This window comes from Sminthopsis crassicaudata, chromosome 1, assembly GCF_048593235.1.
Source record: "Sminthopsis crassicaudata isolate SCR6 chromosome 1, ASM4859323v1, whole genome shotgun sequence".
Classification (NCBI taxonomy): Eukaryota; Metazoa; Chordata; class Mammalia; order Dasyuromorphia; family Dasyuridae; genus Sminthopsis; species Sminthopsis crassicaudata.
In genome coordinates, this window is record NC_133617.1 from 361727105 (window position 1) to 361747255 (window position 20151).

General features: G+C 31.2%; 1 protein-coding gene across 1 annotated transcript in view; it reads left to right on the top strand.

Moving 5' to 3' along the window:
- The window catches only part of PIK3C3 (phosphatidylinositol 3-kinase catalytic subunit type 3), a 169010-nt gene that overhangs the window by 13706 nt on the left and 135153 nt on the right, over window positions 1-20151 (top strand). Inside the window, exons 5-9 of the mRNA XM_074279240.1 lie at window positions 7044-7130; window positions 8756-8851; window positions 11175-11246; window positions 13860-13964; window positions 14753-14845. Coding sequence (XP_074135341.1) covers window positions 7044-7130; window positions 8756-8851; window positions 11175-11246; window positions 13860-13964; window positions 14753-14845 — 453 coding nt within the window. The remainder of the gene's footprint in view (window positions 1-7043; window positions 7131-8755; window positions 8852-11174; window positions 11247-13859; window positions 13965-14752; window positions 14846-20151) is intronic.

A 20151-nucleotide genomic window follows, 5' to 3' on the forward strand; every position in this document is an offset into this window, starting at 1 on the left:
TTCTAAATCTTTCCCCTGAGAAAAAAGCTGCTATAAATATTTGTGTGTGTGTGTGGAGGGGTGGGTTCTTTTCCACCTTTAAAAAAAAATCTCATTTGGAATACTTGCCTAGGTCAAAGAGTTTATATGATTTTACAGCCCTTTAGTCATATCTTTTGATCATTTATCAATTGAAGAATTGTTTTTTTTTTTTTTTTTTTTTAAATAAATTTGACTCAGTTCCCTATACCTTTGAGAAATGAGGCCTTCATCAGAGAAACTTGATTCAAAATTTTCTTTACAATTACTATTGCTAATTTATTCCTTCCCATTTATTTTCTCTCTCCTTTCCCTCTGTCCCTTCTTAAAAGTCTTTTGCTTCTGGCCAACCTTCCCCTAATATGCCTTCTCTTCTATTGTCTTTCCTCCTTTTCATATCCCCATACTCTCCTACTTTCCTGCAAGGTAAGATAGACTTTTATACCCATATTGAATGTGTATGTTACTTCCTCTTTGAGCCAATTCTGATGAGAGTAAGTTTACTCATTCTCTTCTTCCCCCTTTCTCCCTCTGCTGGAAAAGCTTTTTCTTATCTCTTGTAGAGAATTTATACCATTTCACTTTTCCCTTTTCCTTTCTCCCAGTATATTCCTCTCTCATCCCTTAATTTTATTTATTTATTTTTTAGATATTATACCTTCATATTCAACTAGTAACTTGCCCTCTGTCTGTGTGTTTTCTAAAAGCTCTAATGATGTTTGTTTGATTCTTACATAGGAGCTGATCATGGTCTCTGAGATTTTGGAGAGGCTAAAATTTCTCCTTTCAGAGAAGAATGATATTTACAAAATAATTTTCTATGATCAAAATCAACATACACTGCTTCATTCACAGTTTTCACTGTTTTTTAAAAATATGTAATCTCATTTGATTTTCACAATAAACATGTTAAGCAAGTATTAGTCCTAGGCTTAAGTTAGAAAGTCCTAGTTAATGTTACTACCACTGCCACCACCACTACTACTAAAAATTAGCACTTTTAGAGGGCTTTAGAGAAGCATCTTAGACATATTCTCTCTTTCTATCCTACAGTAATCTTGAGAAGTAGGTGTTGCTATTCTTCCTTTCTTACAAATGAGGGAACTGAGGTTAGCAAAAACTAAGTGATTTGCCCAGGGTCATAAGAAGCTGGTTTTTATCTGAAGCTGGATTTGAATTCAGGTCTTTCCAATTCTCTGGCATCTAGGTGGCTTAATGGATAAGAGTTCTGGACCTGGAGTTCAAATCTGGCCTCCCTCATACACTTATTAGTAGTGTGATCTTGGGCAAGTCACTTAATCCTAATTGCCTCAGTTTCCTTATCTGTAAAATGAACTGGAGAAAGAAAAGGGGAGACTACTTCATTATTATGTATTATTATTATTATCAGTGTAACTCTGGCAAGTAATTTAACCTTTTTCATTTTTACTTTCCTCATCCTTAGAGATTGGTGATAATCACTAGTATTTTGCCTTAGAGAGTTGTGAGCTCAAGTACAGTAATGTATATAGAACTTTTGTTGAACACTTTAAGTCTTCTGTAAGTATCAACTATTATTACTAAATGCCTTCTCAAAGTCTCAGTTTCTTTATCTGTAAAATGCAAGAGTAGGATGAGATAACTTTTAAGGCCATTTTCCATCTCTAACTTATGATCCTTTAACTTTAATTTTCCTTTCAGAAATATGTTTGCTAGAAAGTCAGGAAATATGTATATTTTGTAAATTGTTTTGAAAATTGGTCTAATTGTATTGAAAAATCATTTGGAAATCTAAAAGAAAAGTGACCAAATTGTTCATCTTTGACCCACTCATACTATGCATATATCCTAGGAAGAGGCAAAAAATGGCAAAAAAAAGACAAATGACAGAATAGTCACAGCAATCATAGTGGAGGCCAAAAAAGCTGAAACAGAGTGAATGCCCATCAATTGGGCTAAACAAAATGTAGTATATGACTCAAAGTATCATTGCATCTTAAGAAACTAGAAGGAACACTAACAAACTCAAAATGATTGCAGTGACTAATGTTGATTCCAGGGAGTGGAATCATGCCTCATCTTCTTGCTAGTATAATAGGCTCTGTGGCTGCTGAATGATTTGCAGTAACTTACATTTGGGTTTTGCTAAAATTTTTAGGTTACATGAGAATATTCAGTGGGAGAGAGGTATCATTGGAAAATTAATTCTGATATTTAAAAGTCAGCTAAACTTACTGGGAAAGAAAAACAAAACTCAGATAATCATCCTTGAATTCTGCCATTGTCTTTGTGCCAAATTTAATCTATTAGTAAGGGCTTTTTGTCTGCTGATAAATATGCTTGATAGCTCTACATATGCTTTTGTCTCTGTCCAAATTTCCATTAAAGGATTACTTTTTTTTTTTTTTTGATAAGATTGTCAGAATCTTGCTGGATATTAAACTTCAACATGTTCAAAATGAAGTCTTAATATTTGGCCTCATTTATTCCTTTCCCCTTTCTTTTTGAAAGCACTATCCTTTTGGCAATCTAGATTCACAAACCTTTTGAGTCATCCTGGATGGCATGCTTATTGCCTGTTCTTTAGAGTTTGCCTTGGTGACACATTACAGCCTATTCGTGTCTACCATGCAACCTACTTCTCCTCTTGAGAGGAAGCTCTTGAGGGTGTTGGAGGCAGTAGTGTGATATTCCATATTTTGCTGTAATAAGCAGCACCAATAAAATGTTAGTATTGATAAAATGGATGGGTTTTTGCTTTCATAGGATGTTTGAAGTCAGTAAAAAGGAATTGGCATCATCATTTTCATCAAAAAAAAAAAACTTCATGGAACTTTTGAATTGCCTGAATTTTACACTATTAATATGCCCTTGATTTGGTTTTTGCTTGCTATTTGCATAATGATGGACATATGAGAATTCTTTGGAAGCATTTTATAACAATGCTAAATGGTCGAACCTTTACAAATAGCTATTGAATTACTTACCTTTATAAGTAACTATTAAATTACTTTTGTCAAAAACTTTTAGTTCTGTCCACTGTCACAAGTGGACTAAATGAGTTTTTGCCAGTTTCATATTGAACCCTAAAAGTCTAATCTTGTTATATGAACCAACAGCATCATCTATCTATAAGACTGTCCCTGGATAACTCCACTTTCATGAAGATATATAGGTTGTTTTTCTTTAATTTCTTTTTTTTTTATTATAACTTTTTATTGATAGAACATATGCATGGGTAATTTTTCAGCATTGTCCAACATTGTTTCAACAATGTTGAAATATACATTGTCCCTTGCAATCAATTTTGTTTCAACCAACTTCTCCCTTCCCTCCACCCCCTGATGGCAGGAAGTCATACATGTTAAACATGTTAAAGTATATCTTAAATACAATATATGTGTACATATTTATACAGTTCTCTTGTTGCACAAGAAAAATCAGATTTAGAAAGGTAAAAATAACCTGGGAAGAAAAACAAAAATGCAGGCAGTCCACACTTCTTTTCCAGTGTTCTTTCTCTGGGTGTAGCTGGTTCTGTTCATCACTGATCAATTAGAACTGAATTGGATCTTCTCATTGCTGAAGATATCCACTTCCATCAGAATTTATCCTCATATAGTATTGTTGTTGAAGTGTATAATGATCTCCTGGTTCTGCTCATTTCATTTGGCATCAGTCATGAACATATAATTTAAATGCTTTTGGGAAGACAGGAACCAGGAATAAGAAACTAATTTTCCGAATCACATAATAATAATAATAGGTTTCCAGGGTTCTTTGAAATTCAGACATTGTTTTATGCAGTTGAAGGTCTAGGTTGTAAGCCTACAGAGTAGTATTTTTGGGGGAATGTGTGTGTGTGTGTGTGTGTGTGTGTGTGTGTGTGTGTGTCTTTTTAAATAGCCAGCCACCTTGTAGAATTCTTATTCATTCCTCTCTTACAGAGGTTATGTCAGAAAGAGACCAAATTTAAGAGAAAAGATTTTACCTTTACTTAGTGATATAGTTATTATTATAGATATCAAGCTCTATATTCTTAGTTCTTAGTATTTGTTTATTCATTTTTAGACACTAGTTAAATACTTGTCTGACAAGAAAAGATGCTTTAGAAATAGCACTGATCTAGAAATCAGGGTATCGGGGATCTTGTGCTTGCTCCCCAATGACTAATTTTCTAACCGCGATTAAGCAGTTTAATCATTCTGAGCCAACATTTCCTCATGATTCATTTAGTTCAAAGGTTTTCGTATGGGAAGAATGGGACTTCAGAAGACATCTAATCTAATTCTCTTATTTTACATATAAGGAAATTGAAGAGCAAAATGAGTTAATTGTGAATTGCTCAGAGTCACAAGTAGTCTAGTTCTTACAATTTCAAATTCTATGCTTTTTTTACACCACACCACAAGTACTGATTGTAAGGGTGAAGTAAAGTAATAGAAATAGTTGAAAACTCGAAATTTAAAAAAATTTTTTTCTCATCTACCATCACTTACCTTTCCAGCATATGCTTATTTTGTAGGTACCATTTTTGACCTCTTGTAGAAGAAAGTGCAGATTTGATAATCTTTCCCTTCCTCCTCTTGGCCCTTGAAAATGTCTGTGCCCTCCCATTAAATCTGATAATACATGATTAATTCCCTAAGCAGTTTTGTGGACTTGTTATTATTTGGTTCTTAGGGATTCTTTCAATTTAATAGCTTTTCAAACCCCATACTGTTTAATTCTTGCAGACTTCGGGGATGGAGGCTCAATAATTATGCCATTATTTCTGTGACAGTATGCTGCCCTTTAGTGCTTTATGTTATGACTATTTGTGAATTCGGTAGAAATAAATCCCTGAGCCCAGAAAGAAAAGAATGAGGCATTTGCTACTTTCTTGACCTATCTCTTTCTTGGGATAGGCACCCCAGTGAGGATTACTTCTTCAGAGCCAATTTCAAAACAGATTGTAGTGCCATTACCCTGCTGTTTAGCAGAATGCAGAGTTTTGGTCTGGAAAGATCTAGGTCACTGACATTTTTAGATTATAAAGAAATTTAAGTTGTCATTACAGGAATAAATTATACATCAACAATCTCTTATGAGTTTTACATTTGGTGGTAGCTGTTAGTTTTCATGGAAAGATGACTATACAGGAAATAACCACTGCCTGTTTCAAATTTTAATGAAATAAACAGTCATGGTTTTTATCATAATTCTTTTGGGCAAGTTTGGCAATTTGTGTAGTGAAATCAGTGAAAGGATATAAACCCTTACATATGTACTTTTTAAATACTTTTACTTTTTAAAGTATCCTATCTCATTTGATTTGCAATCTCACAATTCTGTGAAGTAGAGGAATTATTTTTATATCTATTTTACCAATTGAAAAACTTGAGAGAGGTTAAATGACTTGTCCAAAAATCTCATAGGTAATCATTGGTGAAGCTAGCACTATAATGATACTTGACCCCTAATCCATTGTTCTTTTCATGATTCAATTTACCTTATTATTTATTGACTGCCTCCTATGTTTAAAGTAATGATAGGCAATAGAGAGGTTATAGAGAAAAGTAAAATAATCCCTTCACCTAGAGAACTTGTAGTTTCTTATGGGTTGCAAGATAAAAATACATGAATAATTTTAGTATAGGATAGAATATAAGTTCTGTAGTAATAGTAGACATGCAGAGGAACTGCACAAATAAAGGCATGGAGGTGGGATGATTAAGATTGTGACTTAATCCAATTTGCCTTTTAATGAATTATGTGAAGAGGAAACCAATTTGGAGACCTTTAATATAAAGTTGCTTCTTTTTTAAAATAAATTTTTATTAATAACTTTTATTTTCGCATGCCCTCAATTTTTCTGTGCCCCTTTCCTTCTCCACCTTCTAGAGAGCTATCATATAAAACACATACACTTTCAAGAAAACAAAAAGAAAAAAAGAAGAGAGAAAACTGAACAGAGCTGACTGATACCTTGAAAAATTCTTTAAAATAATGTAGTTTTCATATATTGGATTACTTGCTATCATGGTGGGGGGGGAATTGGAACACAAGGTTTTGCAAGGGTCAATGTTGAAAAATTATCCTTGCATATGTTTTGAAAATAAAAAGTTTCAATTAAAAAAGGGAAAAAAAGAATAAATCCAAAAGTGTCTGGTAGAGAGTAAAAGAAATCTATACAGAAGCAAAGGAGGATAGCTTTGAACACAATGTATAGTATTTATTATATGGGCTTTCTTGAAATGAAAATGTATTGCTTTATATTTTGAATCCTTTCTTATGTTTTGCAGTACACATGGCAGTTTTTCCCTATTTTTCCTATTTTGTATTTAAATTCAAAATAAATAAGTAAATAAAATAAAATAAAGAAAAATAATGTAGTTTTCAACAATCTTTATCTCAATTTCCTAAATCTGGAAAGGAGTTAGGAGGAGGTATCTTCTCATCACTCATCCTTGAAGCTGAGCTTCTTCCTAGTTAATTTGGCAACTTTTATTGTTTGTGGCTACAATTTTCATTGTATATTATAGTCATACATATATAATATCACCATATACATATATAATGTGTGTGAATATGTTACATGTCATATATATGTATAAATATGTTATATATTACATATGTCATGTACATATATAATGTAATTTTCTTTGCTTCCCTTTGCATCAGTTTGTGAAGTCTTTTCCCATTTTTTTGTAGTTTCACATTTGTCATTTCTAAAAACTCAATAATATTCCATTATTTTCATGTTCCATAGTTTGTTTTGACTGTTCGATGGACATCTACTTTGTTTTTAGTTCTTTGCTACCATAAAAACTACTGCTGTAAATATTTTGATGTGTTAAGAGTTTAGAGTTTTTTCCTTTTTACCAGTAACTGTTGAGATATATGCCAAGTAGTGGAATATATGAGCCAAATGCTCTGGAAATTTTAGTTACTTTATTTAGTTACCTAATTCCTTTTCAAAATGTTGCAACTTATTTTCTCCCAGAATCAATTTTTATATATGTAAAAAATTTTATCTTTTAAAATTTTTTGTTTTTCTTTTGTAGCTCACTAAGGCTCATCGACAGGGCCACATGGTAAAAGTGGATTGGCTGGATAGATTGACATTCAGAGAAATAGAAATGATTAATGAGGTGAGTCATTCTCTTTATATTTTTAATAGTAACTTATTAAATTGTAAACAACAAAACCAATATAACTTTGTTTCTTATATTTAAAATGTAAATGGTTCTGTGTATTTAAAGAGACACATCTGTAGGTGTGTATATATACATACACACATGTATACATACTTTTTTTTCTTGCACATCTTTTCATGAAAATTTAGGATTAAGCAGCTTGCATTCATAATAGATTATTATCTTATTTAAAATTTTTTTTGAATAATTTTTCTATTCAGGCATCTCCTGATGTCTGATTTTGGGTAGGCTAGATGATACGTTGCATACATGAAGATGTTCTGTGTTGTCCTTTTAGAACTTGGTACTAGGAACCTTCTTTTAGTATACCTGTGGCTTCTCTGTTTTACTTTAGAACCAGGAAGGGGATAATATCTGTCATAATATCTCATATCACAGTTGTTATACCTGTAAAGTTTAGTTTTTATCCCTTCCTTGTTTGCTCTTTGAATAGGTCTTTGTGATCCAGTGTTTTGATCCAACTTTAGTATACTTTCTGCAGAAATAAGATGCTGTCTTTTCTGTACTTTTTACAGAAATATACAATCCTTAGAATATTACAAAGTAAGATGGGCCTATATTCTAGATTGTGTGAATGAAAATGGCATGGAAAAGTCTTATCAAAGGATGGAATTAGTGTAGTTATTTTCAGAAGTTTTTTTGTTTTTTTTAAATAACAGATTTACATTTGAATATGGTGTTTGCATGTATCAGATGTTAAGCTTAACATTTGGTATCTGGAGAATGGAAATAACAATTATATTAATCAAATTAAGAGGGAGGAATATTAATTTTGTAATGTAACCCAGCCTATAATGAGCACCACAGGGTACATGGAGACTTAATTTAGAGTCTCTGAGCAGTTAGATCATCAATTGGAAAAGGAGAAGATAGTGGCTTTAAGTGTTCTTTTTTTACAATGAACTGTTTTTTGTTTGTTTTTTTTTTTCCTATTTACTGATTCATTGCTCTGTTTTACTCCAAGGTCACTATTGTAATTTTTTTAAAAATATGGCCTCAGATATTACTTATTTGAAATTTGAAAATAGGGAATTTTCTTTCCTAGTCATTTTGAAAATTTAATAGCAATAGACTTTTTGTAAGAATGAATTTATTTTCAGTTTTTTATGTGATTTTAAATGTTGAATTTTGGAATTTTTATTTTCTTGTTTTTCTATATTCAAGATACTTACCTACAAATGCTCTTTTATTTACAATTTGCTTTAAGTCACTAGGCTTTCTTAAATTTAAACAATATTCAGCTTCACTTAGAAATTACTCTTGTGATAGAACTATTAAATATTTTTGCTTTAAATACCAATGCGAAGAGATGTTTGCTATAGAAAACACAAGTCTTCTATGTGTCAGTATTTATATAAAATAGCTCTGAAGTGAGATGTGAAAAAGAAGTTTTAAAATAACAGACACAAGGTGTTTTGATGAGTATGGTAATGTAAATAAAAATTATAATCTTACCAGGAAATATTTTTTTTTACTTGATATCCTGATCCATACTTTCCATTAATGCAAATTATAAAGTTATCAACTTTTATTTTACATAGTTTCTCTTTTTTCTTTAGAGTGAAAAACGAAGTTCTAATTTTATGTACCTGATGGTTGAGTTTCGATGTGTCAAATGTGAAGATAAAGAATATGGTATAGTTTATTATGAGAAGGTATGTGCCTTAGACCTATTTAATGGCTTCTCTAAAACAGATAGGGGGAAAGCATTAAAAAAATTACTGAAGTTCCTGCTGAGATGAATTATTTGGTTGCAAGATAGCAGCAGACAGCTGACAGCAACAGCTGTTTATGTACATACAAATCAAATAGTATAGCTACAACAAGATTATAAAAGCCAATCATTCATGTAATGCAGTTCTAGATTACAGAATTCAATAAGAATGTAAGTGATTAAAACTTTTTGATTTATTGTTCTTCAAATTGGCAAGGAAGATACCAGTAATACTCATAAAATTAAATACTAATGATTTGTTGAAAATATGAAGGCCTATACATAGTTTTTTAGAATGGTTAATTTAATGAGAACAGTGTACTATTTCTTTCCATTATCGAAAATAATTTCCCTTTATCTTTTCGTAATTTTATTGATATGGCTTTATGTACTCTACAAAATTTCTATACAAAATTAGTAGAAATGTGCTCTAATTTTTGAAATGGCTAATGATATAATAACGATAATAATTTTATTTTGCTGTAATTATAAAACAGTGCAGAAAAAATTACAATGTATCTTTAGAAATGGCAAATTAACTATATCTTTTGATATTATTTTTCCTTAAATGTCATGAATGAATAGTGGTGTTCTCCAATTTCTTTAACAGATTTTTGTAATATAAAATCAGGAAGTTTTTTTGTTTCTTTGTTTTGTTAGCTGTTGATCATTTTTGGTGATATTTTTGAATTAAAATCATACTTTTTATTTCTTTTCATCTTGTTTTGTGGTTTACTTTATATTCTTATTTTTAAATTAAAGAATTTGAGTAATAGACCCATTTGAATCATTTTCAATGACAGTTGAGGTGAAATAAGATAGTGGCTAATATTTAATGCTTTACAAAGTCCACCCTAAAGAGTTAACTGTTAAGCCACCTTACCAGCATTACATAATAATGTCATGTTCCTATGTATTTATTATACTCTATGGAATTAGATTTGAAAAATAAATTTCTTGATTTTTTACGGGGCATGGATTCCGAACAAAGATAATAAGAATGCTATGGTAGCCATATATTTAGAAACAAAGTCAAAATTCTAAATTCAATTAAAAGAATTTAATGATTGATAATAAAATAGCCAAAAAAAGAATTTTTAGGGGTACTTTTTTGAAAGCATACTTCAAGTTCTTGACCCTTTCTATTGCTTCCTGAAAATTGTTCATAAATTAGTGGCTGTCTATCTAGCATGTCATACTTCCACTTAGTGTAAAGATTGCTGGTCCAATGTGTTGAATCTAATGGAAATAGACTTTCTTGTCACCTATCTTTTGTGACAGATAGTCTAAGTGAAGATTACTTGTCACAGTTGGGTTGATAAATGTGTTTTCTGGTGTTGTGACTGAAAACCCAGTCTGTTAAACAATGGCTACAGGAATTTGTCACTTTGTGTAAGATTCAGTTATTGTACTGAAGTCAAACTATAATAGTTCTCTTTTTCAGCTTTTCCCAATTTTATTACAGTCTGTTTAAAGAGGAAAATATATCATATTTGGAAATTTAATCTTAACATCTTGGCATAAACTCCAGAATTGTTCACAAATAACTAATCGTAATACCATTGATCTTTTGTGTAGACATAATGTTATGCTGATTTAAAATCACCTTCATGGTATTGAGGATTAAAAAGCAAAGACTGTTTTGAGTTAAAAGATAATTTTTTTCTTTAGAATTCTTAAATTCTTATGAAAATTTACATACTCTTGAGTCAATGTACTTTGAGGAATATTGCTGCCGAATCTTGAACTGGGAGCTATGTTTAGTTGAGCTCATCTCATCTATTTGGTGATTTGTAGATAAATATAACAAAGTAAGTATATCATTTTAATTGTATTTCTTCCAAATATTATATATTTGGCATGTTTCTTTTTCTTTTCTAAAACTCTTTTTTTGTCCTTATGAAAAGTTTCAGAAATAAATAAAATATCATTGCCCATGGATTTAAACTCTCTGAAATATGTTGTGCATTTTCATTTATAGGCTTTAATTTTTTCCTTAAATCAGTGCCTTGTATCTGTGTCCCACAAAGGAGTAAGAAACATATTAGGTCTTTTTCTTAGAAGACCTCTTATTGAAATAGAGATTTTCATAATCATTAGCAAGAAATATAATGATGTAATTGGGCCCAAACCCATTTTTTGTTCTTCACTGTTTCTAGAATATTTAAAAGTGCTATTGGTTCTTCTTCCTTTTTTTTTTTCCTTCCTTCTTATGTTTTCTCTCTCTCTCTCTTTTTTTTTTTTTTTTTTTTGGTGGTATCTAGGATGGTGATGAGTCATCCCCAATTTTAACAAGTTTTGAGATAGTGAAAGTGCCTGATCCCCAAATGTCTATGGTGAGTTACTATGCAGTTATATTTCCTATGATGATGGTTTTTCCCCCTTATACAATTTTCAAAATATATAGCTATATCTCTTTTACTTTGAGTCTACTTTGCTAGCAAACCTAGCTATATTAGAATACTCAAATGATTGAAGAAGCTAGGGAGGATAAGAGAAATTTGAGGGGGATATGTTATCTTTTCCCAAATATTTGAAAGGCAGTTATGAAATACAAATTGACTTTTTCTTAATAATTGTGGAGGGTAGAATTCAATATAATACAGCAGAAACAAATCAATGTATACAGAATTTTCATACTATAGAAAGAAAATTGACAAGAAATTAGAATTTTCCCAGGGATAAAATGAGCATCTTTTGGAGGTACTTCAGCTTCCTGTTAGAAATATTGTTCAAAGGATTTGATCTGTTTCAAATATTTTAGGGAGAATTCTTGTTTTGAATGGAGAATTAGATTATTTTAGAGAATTCTGTCAACTGTATGTCTCTGATTTTAAGATGGGAGAAAAAAGTCTCTTAGCAGTAGCTAACATATAGATGTCACAGAGCACATATAATAAACCTCAGTAGGCCCTTGCTTAGAGTTGGCTTACTTATAAGCGACAAATTATAAAGGAATGGGTGGGGCTGTTGTAAGCAGGCACATTTGTAGGAACAAGAAATCACAACTTACAACTTGACGGTAATATTGAAGATCAAAAAAAGGCTTCTCAAACCATAAAAAGCATACATGAACTTAAAAAAAAAAAAAACTCTCTTAAGGCCATTTAATGTAGAAGCAGACTACCCTAGATATTTCTTTTCTTTTCTTTTCTTTTTTTTTTATTCATTTTTCCAAATTATCCCCTCCCTCCCTCCACTCTCTCCCCCCGATGGCAGGTAATCCCATACATTTTACATGTGTTACAATATAACCTAGATACAATATATGTGTGTAAATATCATTTTCTTGTTGCACATTAATTATTAGCTTCTGAAGGTATAAGTAACTTGCTACCCTATATATTTCAATAGCCCCCAGGGTATAACATACAACCATGGTTCAATAATTGATGTTCATAATAATGACTCTGAGTCATCAAAAAAAAGGTTAAATTATTTTCAGTATACTCTGCTTAGAGAGGCAGGGAAGTGTGTAATCTATATTAGAAAAAGTGCTATCCAAAATGTTTTAAAAAAAATGAGATCTGACACTTAAAGAGGGAAACTATCATTTACTTATGTGCAGTCTTTCTTAACTGTGCCAGGCAATGCAATTTCAAACTTTCTGTAAGAGAGAATAGTGAGTGTGTGTTTATATATCTGTTCTTTTGCTATTATGTTCTGTTATATTTCCAGAATAGCAACTAGATGTTCATATTAAGTTACTAATTTATGTATGTCTTCATCTCTTACTTTTTCCACCTTAGAGAATATATCCTATTGAGTATTTTTTACTGATTTCCTTTTGGACTTTTAAAATAGAGGCTTGTAGTTTTAAGCTTTAATAGCACTAACATTTTTGAAACTTTATGATGATTAAGTAATTCATATCAAGGTCAATGGATTACAAGAGAAATAAATCTTGCAGGAGGTGATTATAACTTTGTGTGTTCTAGGATTTGAACTATTTAGAGTAAGAAAGAATATATAGGGGTATACTGAGAACAAGAGTGAGTATTTTGAACTCTGGGTTTCTTAGGGTACAAATGTATTTCTCTTATCACTGATGATGAAAAACATTGACTAAAGAAATATATAGCACAGTCTTCTAGGGCCTTATCGTAGTTTGGAGGCCATCCTGGACTGCAAGCTCCTTGATGGAAAGGACTGTTTTGTTTGTTTGTTTGTTTTTTTAATTAATCCTTATACCTCCAGAATGCCTCACCATACCTGGTATGGAGTAGGTACTTAAGAAATATTTGTTGGCTGACTAATTTTATTTGAAGAGCTGTTATATGGAGGAAGGACTAGACTTGTTCTAATTCTCCAGAGGCCATTCTCTGAACTAGGAAGTAGAAATTGCAAAGAGCCTAAATTGTAATTTAAGGTCAATGGCAGTAAAATTTCCTGTTCAAAACTATCTAAAAGAGAAATGGATTATCTTGAGCAATAATGGCTTCCCTCTTTTTAGAAATTTTTAAGCTTAAGTTTTAGGGGCGATATTTTTGTGTACTGATTGGGCTAGATGAACTCTGAACAGATCTAAAATTCTGTGCTATTATAAATCTGGAAGTAGTATGGAGACTTGTACACAGTTTCTTTGGGACTACAGGAGACACTGATTATAATTGCAGATCTTATGTTTACTAGCAATGTGAAGTTTGTCATGTAATCTTAATCTCCTTGAATCTCATTTGTAAATTTTGTTTACACTGAATGATATCTGAATTTCCTTTTAACTGTATCATTGTGATTCTTCTGTAATTTAAAATTTTCTTCCTCAGTTTTCCCTATTTGCAAGTTGATAATACATATTTATTGAGTACAGTAAAAGCTAAAAGATTATTGAATATACAATATTGTATTTTTATAAAATCGTCATATTTATAATAAATTGTTCTGTTATTCTCCTTCCATCTTGGTTATTAGAGCTTATAGTTCTTAATAATAATTCAAACTTATTTTAGGAGAATTTAGTTGAAAGCAAACATCACAAACTTGCCCGAAGTTTAAGAAGTGGACCATCTGACCATGATCTCAAACCTAATGCTGCCACTAGAGACCAGCTAAATGTAAGTTTTTCTCATGTACTGATTAATGTTTTACAAATTTTGCTAGTGTTTAATTTTTTTTACTGAGAATTTGAGAAATGAAAATGATTCTCTTATACAATTTCTCATTTTAAGTGTAATTTTAGTATCATGGCCTATTTAAACTTTTTAAATTTCTCTTTTATTTTCCTTTGTCTCCCAGATAATTTTTGAAGGTCCATTGAATTGGAGGTTCAGTTAGATGGAATCTGTAGTTGATTTTTTCTCGTGTATTGAAAAAAAATTACTGAATTTGTTGCCTTATTATGAAGAAATATACCTCATTTGGTGGATTTCTTTGAAGCATACATATATACTCTTTTGAATGAATGAGTGAAAGTTATGAGAAGCCTCTAAGAATCAGAGTATATATTCCAAACAGCAAAAATCAAAATATATTTATTATTCTTACACATTAACTTTGTGAAATCAAAAAGACATTTTGATATAGTTAAATTATTCCTAGTCTAGGATCCATGGCATCAAGTTTGAATCCTTCCTCTGTTATCTATCTTTAGATTAGTCATTTCATCTCTTTAGGCCTTAGTTTACCAATTTATAAAATAAAGCTGAATCAGATAATATCCATGGTTCCTTCTGGTTCCATATTAATCTGATTCTTTTAAATGTGAGGAATATATTTGAATCTTAAATTCTTATGCATCTTCCTTATTTTGGGAAGCATTTATTCAAAGAGTTTATCATTAAGGTAAAAACAAATCTGAAATCCAGCTTTTAACAAATGAAATACATTTTATTATTTTTAATAGATCATAGTAAGTTATCCACCAACGAAGCAGCTTACATATGAAGAACAAGATCTAGTTTGGAAGTTTAGATATTATCTTACTAATCAAGAAAAGGTAAGTTTATGTCTATTTCTATACCAAGTAATATAAAAATTCTTAAAACTTTGTAGAACACATAATTTCTTGTAAGGCAAAATCAAAATTCAGTGTACTAACTATTCAGTTATATTAAAATTACTTAATGTAAAGTACATTAATGTACTTTAAAGTACATAATGTAAAGTAATGTAAAATTACTTAATTAAAAGTTGGGTTCTTAAGAGAGAGCTTAAAGAAAGGGCTGAATAAACTATTCCTACAAATAAATTGTACTAATCTGATCTATTACCCACCTCCACTAACTATTTCTCCTTATGTTTTTATTCTCTCTGTTATTGAGACCATAAACCTTGAAACTGGGCCCTCTTTCCTTCTCTGTCAGTATTTATTTCATTATCTTATCTTTTATCATGGATTCAATTATCTTGATACTGAAGATTCTGAAATCTATCTATCCAATCCTACCCTCCCTCCTGACCTCCAGTCTTCTATCTCCACTCCATACAGACATCTCTAAATGGATATTCTGTAGACATCATAAACTCACCATGTCCAAAAGCCAGCTCGTTATTTTCTTTTTTCCTCAAATTCTCTCCTCATTCGCAGCTTTCTTACCTTTTTCAAGGACATGTACCATCTTCCAATTCCTCAGCCTCACAACCTTGTGGTCATCCTTGACTCTTCACTCTTATCCCCATATCCAACCTGTCCACCTCACCTTCCTGCTATCTCTTAAATGGGCTCTCATTTCTCCTCTGATACTGCTTTAATCCTTGCTTTTGGTCTGTTTAGCAAAGGGATTTTCTGACAAAATCATCCTCTCCTACTTAATAAATTCCAGAGGCTCTGACCTACAGAATCTATAAAATCCTCTGTTTTACATTCAAAACACTTTATAACATAACTCCCCTCATTTACAGCTCCCAACATTTTAGGCTTCTTATACCTTACATAGCTCTTCTTCCCTCTCTTACTGCAACACACTTTCATTCAGTGACACTTCCTTCATGATATTCCTTGAATAAGATGTTTCATTTCCAGATTTAGGCTATTGTTGCTGGTCTGACCCTCATACCTGGAATGCTCTTCATCTTTATCTTTTCCTTTTACCTTCTCTGTCTTCCTTCAGGTCTCAGCAAAAATCTCATCTTGTATAGGAAACTTTTTCTGATCCCTTTTAATTGTAATGCCTACCTATTGATTTTTTTTTTTTTTCTTTTTCTGATTTATAGTTTTGTGGGGTTTTTTTTTTTTTTTTTTTTGGTACATAGTTCCTTATATGTTGCTGCACTCTGAGCTCCTCAAAATCAAGGATTGTCTTTTGCCTTTTTTTTTTTAACCTTTTTAAACATTTCTTACTATATGCCTAGCATATAGTAGACACTTAATTGTTTGTTGATTGACTAAAATCATCTTCAATTTGTAGCCAGTTTTATTTATTCATACTTTTTCCTGCCTTTCATGTTTTCCTCTCGTTTCCAATTTATAGCAAGTATCTTAATGCATTTAGTATTTGTTGAAGCAATTATAAGATTATAATAGCCTCTTAACTAGTTCCCTTCCATTTGGTCTGTTCTTATACTTGAATTAATTTTCATGATTACAGGTTTGTAGTTAGTCTGACAAGTTTAAGAAGTGATCAGGCAAGGGACTTTGGGTGCTTGTTTTGCTAATTAAAGGATACATAGTATCATTTTAGGATACTCCAAATCTCAATAGTCCTATCAGTGCCAGAAGGTCAATCAGTTCTCTTAGAATTTATGAGACATAAGTGCCTGATTGAGTGGTAGGGCTTGGGGGCAGATTAATAATGTCTCAAACTTAGGTCCTAAGGCTTCTTTGTCCAAGAGTCAAAAAATGAGAGGAAAGGAATCCAGGAAGTGAAAGGGGAGATATTTGAGCTGAAATACTTGCAGCTTTGAATCTGTGGTTCTAGCCAAAATATTTGTAGATTCTTTTCACTGCTCTCTGGGTTCTTTGTGTCTTTAGATTTTATTCTAAATCTTAGTCTAGTTCCTGACTTTTTTTGCTTAGTTAAGGCTTTGATTTTTAACTTCAGGTGAAGGACAAAAATTTTATTTCTGTCACATTAGAAATGAGGACTTTCAGATATGGTCATAGAGAGATTGGTGGATAATGTAACCTCAGGTGTACACTTCTTATCTGGATGACCAAGTAATCAACATAGATTTATATCAACATATTTTTTATCCATTCCATATCTTTGCACTAGGAACAAGATGATTCATAATAATATATATGTAGAAAGAAGCAAATGAAGTGGCAAAGATTCAGGATAAGAAAAATAAAATGATGGATATGGCTGAAACTAACTTCTGTGGAATCTTGAATTCTGTAGTCAGAATTTTATATCCAAAGGATCTGAAGGTTTTAAAATTTTATTTTATTAAAGCTTTTTAATTTCAAAACATATGCATGGATATTTTTTCAATATTGGTCCTTACAAAACTTTGTGTTTCAGATTTTTCCCCACATTTGACAGGTTTCGTTTGTTTAGCAAAAAAAAAAATAATAATAATAAAATAACCTTAGTCACATGGTTTCATATAATATTTTCTTTTTTTTTTTTTAAATACATACAGAGATAGGTTTTAACATTCACATTTGCAAAACTTGCTCCAAATTTTTCTTCCTCTCTCCCCCTTCCCCAAGACAACAAGCAGTCTAATGTAGGTTAAACATGTGTAACTCTTCTAACCATATTTCTATATTCATCATGCTGACCAAGAAAAATCAGATGAAAAGAAAAAAAAACCCACAAAAAAAGAAAAAATAAGCAAATAAATAGCAACAATAATAAAAAGGTGAATATAAACAGTGCTTTGATCCACATTCAGTCTCCATAGTTCTCTCTCTGGATGTGGCATCTCATTGTTGAAAAAAGCCAAATTCATCATAGTTGGGCGTCACATAATCTTTTTGTAACTGTATAATGTTCTCCTGTTACTGTATACTATGCTCACTTCATTTAGTATCAGTTCATGTAAGGTTTTCCAGGCTTTTCTGAAATCAAGTTGCTTATTATTTCTTATAAAACAACAGTATTCCATTATGTTCATATGCCATTCCCCAACTGATTCCCCAGTAAACAGTTTGATAGCTCTTTAGGCTAGTTTCAAATTACTTTTCAGAATGTTGAATCATTTCACAACTCTACTAAGAACGCATTAGTGTCCTGGTTTCCCATATCCCCTCCAATATTTATCATTATCTTTTCCTGTCATTTAAACTACTCTGAGAGGTGTGAAGTGGTACTTCAGAGTTTTCTAAATTTGCATAAGAAATAATATTTTCAATGCAGATGTCTACCTGACAAGACAAATTCAGGAGCTATATGAACACGACTATAAAACACTTTTTTTCATACAAATAAAGTTAGGTCTAAATAATTGGAAAAAATATTAATTGTTCCTTTTTAGGATGAGCCAATATAATAAAATGACAATTCTACCTAAATAAATCTATTATTTCAGGGCCATACCAATCAAATTATGAAAAATTATTAGATCTGGGAAAAAATAACAAAATTCATCTGGAAGAACAAAAAACTCAAGAATATCAAGGGGATCAATGAAAAAAAAGAGGGAAAGTAGGTAGCTTAGCCATACCAGATCTTAAAATGTATTATTAAGTAGTAATTATCAAAATGGTCTGGTACTGGTGAAGAAATGGAGCGATGGAGCAGTGAAATAGATTAGGTACAAATTACATTATAGTAAGTGACCATAATTACCTATATATATAAACCCAAAGATCCAAGCTTTTACAACAAAACTCATTATATGACAAAAACTACTAGGAAAAGTAGAAAACAGTATGGCAGAAACTATGTATAGAGCCATAAGGAAAGCAGAAAACTGAGGAAATATTTTTATAACAGGTATCCCCGGTAAGCATTTCTCAGATATATAGAAAACTAAGTCAAATTTTTATATATATATATATCTTTCTAATTCATAGTGATCAGAGCATATAAACAGGCAGTTTTCAGATAAAGAAAGCAAACCTCTCTTTAGTCATATGAAAAATGCTTTAAAACACTATTGTTCAGAGAAATGCAAATTAAAACAACTCTGTAGTACCACCTCATAACTATCAGAGGAAGAAATGACAAAAAACAAAGATATTGACAGTTGGAGGAGTGTAAGAAAACTGGGACACTAAGGTACTGTTTGTGGAGTTGTGACTTGATAAAACAATTTTTGAGAGCAATTTGGAATTATGCTGAAGCACTATAAAATTGCATACCTTTTGACCTAGCAATACTATTGCTGGGTCTATATTCTAAAGATATTCAAAAAAAGGGGAAAAGGACCTATTTATACTTGGATGTTTATAGTAGTTCTATTTGTGGTGGCTAAGAATTGAGGGTTGCCTAAACAAGCTTTGGTAAATGATTGTAAAGAAATATTATGGTGTAAGAAATGACAAGTAGGCTAATTTCCGAAAAACCTGTAAAGACTTAGATGAACTGATACAGAGTGAATAGAATTAGGAGAATGTTGTACACAGTAAGAGCAATATTGTTCATTGAAGAATTGTGAATGATTTAGCTATTTTCAATATTACAGTGATCCAAGATAATCCCAAAAAACTGATGAAGCATGCTATATGCCTCCAAAAAAAGAAGTGATATTGATTGAATATAGATGAAAGCATGCTATTTTAACTTTTTCATTTTATTTTCCTTTTGAGTGTATAAAATGATTAATATGGAAATGTTTTACATATTTGCATGTGTATAACTTATATTTGATTGCTTGCCATCTCAGGGATGGGGAGGGGAAGGAAGGAGGGAGGAATAGAATTTGGAATTCAAAGTTTTAAATGAAAATATTAAAAAAAAAAAAAAGATTTACAGGGTAGAACTAACTGCCACATGCAGAAACTTTTGCAAAAAGAAGTATATTTAAACTAATAGTTATTTCTTACAGAATTTTAATTACATCCAGAAATGTGAGAAATAAAATGTGCAAGTGATAGAAAGTGTGTTATATGTTTCATTTAACTAGTTGCTTTCACATTTTAGAAAGGTGGGCAATGAAACTTCAAATCCCAGGGCATATTATAAAATTCTTAGGATGACTAGTGCAGGCTGCACTGTATTTCCTGTTACTCTTGAATAAGCTTAATAAGTAAGCAAAATAAATAACCAATTTGAAGTATCTAGAAGAATTATTTATATGGCCATGTTTTTATTCTTTGATAGCTTAAAAATGAGTTTTTTATTTAAACAAAATCTCTCCTATCATATTCTTTCTCCCTATCTCCCTTTCTCTCTCTTTTGTTTCCTCTCTCCA